Raw genomic sequence first — 2,990 nt, 5'->3', positions numbered from 1 at the left:
AGAGAGAGAGAGAGAGAGAGAGAGAGAGAGAGAGAGAGAGAGAGAAGGTCCGGCTCACATTGATACGGCCGACAACATGAAATGGACGTGGAGAAAGTAAGTCTCGGCGGCGATTTTTTTAGCCCCCTCCTCCCCCCTCCCCCTGCGTGCGCGTGCTAGAACAACAACTGGTCGGACTGGTGCAGTACCGCCCCCCCCCGCCTTCCTCCTCACTCGCGTGGGGCCGCTTCCACAATGAGAGCGTCACCACCACGCACGCCGCCGTCGCGATAATTAGCGCGATCACTTTCTATCCTTTCACATTCTGGCTCCATAGGCGGCCATAAGGCGCCACACGGACGGCGTGACCGCGCGCTTCTTATTGCCGCCACAATGGCTCATGTCTCATGGGGCCCCTTCCCTTATCCCTCTCCCATCTGGTCGGCGGACGTGTGCCGGCGGGGAGGAGGAGCCACGAGCCGTGACCGGTCACTGCGACCGCTCGCTGCGGCAGCACTGCGGCAGCACTGCGGCAGCTGGTGTGCTTTCTAGCTGTGGATTATGACTCACGATCTGTTTATTCCACTTTCCTGCCACTTCGTCGGACCGCTTCTTGTTGTCCCTCTCGCCGTGGCCAGCCGCGCGAAATCCCGCGCGCTGCTGCTGCTGTTTTTCCTGAGAATCGCGCCTCAACTCGCCTGAGACACGGTGATGGCTTCACGGGATGCCGCCGCAAACGAGGCGTCCCTAAACAGGGCGCAGTCTGCCCGTCTCTCTCTGTCTCTCTCCCTCTCGTACGCTCTCGCACCTCTCTCCCTGTTTGGTTTGTCGCCTCACGCGACAAGCGTGTGGCAGCCGCGTGCATATGTGTGTGTGTGTGTGTGTGTGTGTGTGTGTGTGTGTGTGACCCAGTCGCGCCGGAGACCTCCACGCACGGCCGGACGCTAGATTAAGTAGTCCACGGAAGTAGTCCTCCCCGCATCGCACTGCCGCGGGCCGCCGCGGGACGGCTCGAGAGATGTGCCGTTAATGCCCAGGCGATTAGTCGTAAAACGATAGTCTGCATTGGTGGAAGTGGGCCGGGCCCAGGGCCGGGCTGCTGGGGCTGGGTCCCCCCCCCCCCCCCTCGCTCCCTGCGCGGCGCTGATGTACCCGCTCTCTTGGCCGGCGTCGCGGGGAGTGTTGCGGTGGGACTGGCGCGGCTGGTCCGGACCCGGCGGTGACCGACACTTTTAACGACCCGATCGTCCTCCAGCTCTCTAACCGCGCCCGTTTGCCCTTATGTGTTACAGCCCGTGGCAAGAAGAAGAAGCTGAAGATGCTCCTGCCCCTGCTGCTCCTGCTCAAGCTCAAGGCCGCCGCCCTCATCCCCCTGGCCCTCGGCGCCCTCGCCCTCCTCGCCTTCAAGGCCCTCATCGTCGGCAAGCTCGCCCTCGTCCTCTCCGGCATCATCGCCCTGAAGAAGCTGCTGTCGCAGCAGAAGCACACCCAGAGCTACGAGGTGGTCGCGCACCCGCACTACAGCCACAGCCACTCCAGCTACGGCGGCGGCGACGAGCACGGTGGCCACTACGCGCGCTCCCTCAAGGTTGAACAGCCCGCCCAGGACCTCGCCTACAGCGCGTACAAGAAGGAGTAAGGTGCCGTACCGGGCCACCCGCGGCGGTCCTCACCAGGGGCCGTCCGCGAGCGACCTCCCCCTCCCCCCCTTACCCACCAGGTAATTTATTGACCCTCCCCCCTCCCGCGTCGACCCGACTGTCAACCCCTGCTTGCCGCACCCTTGGGCAAGCGGCGGCGTTTACCGTCCCGCCGACCCCAGCCTCCCCCAAAGAACGACCTCCCGTATTTATGTGTAGCTGCGCAGGCGCGGTCGGGCCTGTGTTGTTTGTCGTGTTAGGAAGACCGTTCTGGACCGCTGGAAGCAAGGACTGATTATTTAAAAACAAAGAGAGGCCGTGTTTTCGGATCTCGAGGGCCTTGTGGTGTAGTGGCTTTTTGTTCTCTCTTCGTGTAGGCTTGCTCTCTCTCTATTCCCCTCACGCCCGCCCCGCTCACTTCTCTCGCTTGCCGCCTTTCGCTCGCGCTTCGCGTGTTATTCCTTGTAATAAGACGATGAGACTCGACTACCCTCCTTCACGGATGCTACTTTTTCATCTTGTACATACTCGCGATGACATACTTACTCACGTGACCCTACCTCTCTCTTTCTCTCTCTCCCTTGACGAAGACGACGACGACATATGACAAACGTGGCGTGAAAGACGTTATAGTACTTGCATCAAACTGCAACTCCATGACGACTGACACGACGTTTTTACGATGTACCGTCTCGTCTCTCGGAATGGAGGATATAGCTTTAACATAACTTTCTCAGGGCTCCATTTCCCATGAGAGGCGGCCGGTGCAGGACTCGACCAAAACGTCTAGCTGCTCTCTCCCTTCCCAGGCCGGGTCCACCGCCTAGTCACACCGAGGCCTCGCGTCTCTGCGGGGTTTTGGGGTAAACGGCCCAGCCTGAGCTTGAGCTTCCCTGCATTAGATCAGCCTGTCTCAACGGCGGGCTGATAGTGTTTCACCCTTTCGAGCGCGCTCTCTCTATCGCTCTCTCGCTTCGCACCTCTTCCCCGCGTTTTCGCTTCCCCTCATCTTCATTTGAAAGGCGAAGGGAAGGAAAAATATTTCGATAAAAGCCATCAATTAAAGTCAGCTGACCCGCTGACCTAAAATCCTGGCCACTCCATACGCTCAGCCTGCTTGCGCATAATCCTCTTTGAGGTCTGGTGCACTGCCGCCCTGACCTTTCGCAGCTCTCTCTCTCCCTTTCCCCTAAGCATTCTAGACTAGTTCGGTCGCCGCATGGGAGTGGTCTTTTTAGAGAAAGAAGGAAAAACTGGTCTCTCTTGTCCTCGTATAAAGTAATATGCTTCCAGCTGGTCATTGTGTCACTGAACGGACACTCATTGTGTGAGGTGCCATGCACTTTAATTTAAAAATGGAAACTAAATTAT

General features: G+C 59.0%; 1 protein-coding gene across 1 annotated transcript in view; it reads left to right on the top strand.

Moving 5' to 3' along the window:
• Positions 1 to 2,989, top strand: part of LOC113209210 (uncharacterized) — a 4,850-nt gene extending 1,861 nt beyond the window's left edge. The window contains exon 3 of the mRNA XM_026426624.2: positions 1,272 to 2,989. Within this exon, the coding sequence (XP_026282409.1) occupies positions 1,272 to 1,618 (347 nt within the window). The 3' untranslated portion in view covers positions 1,619 to 2,989. The remainder of the gene's footprint in view (positions 1 to 1,271) is intronic.
• The last annotated feature ends 1 nt before the right edge of the window (position 2,990 follows it).

Source organism: Frankliniella occidentalis, unplaced genomic scaffold, assembly GCF_000697945.3.
Source record: "Frankliniella occidentalis isolate FOCC.00 unplaced genomic scaffold, Focc_3.1 Scaffold2411, whole genome shotgun sequence".
NCBI classification, from domain to species: Eukaryota; Metazoa; Arthropoda; class Insecta; order Thysanoptera; family Thripidae; genus Frankliniella; species Frankliniella occidentalis.
This window is presented reverse-complemented; position numbering and strand designations above follow the sequence as displayed.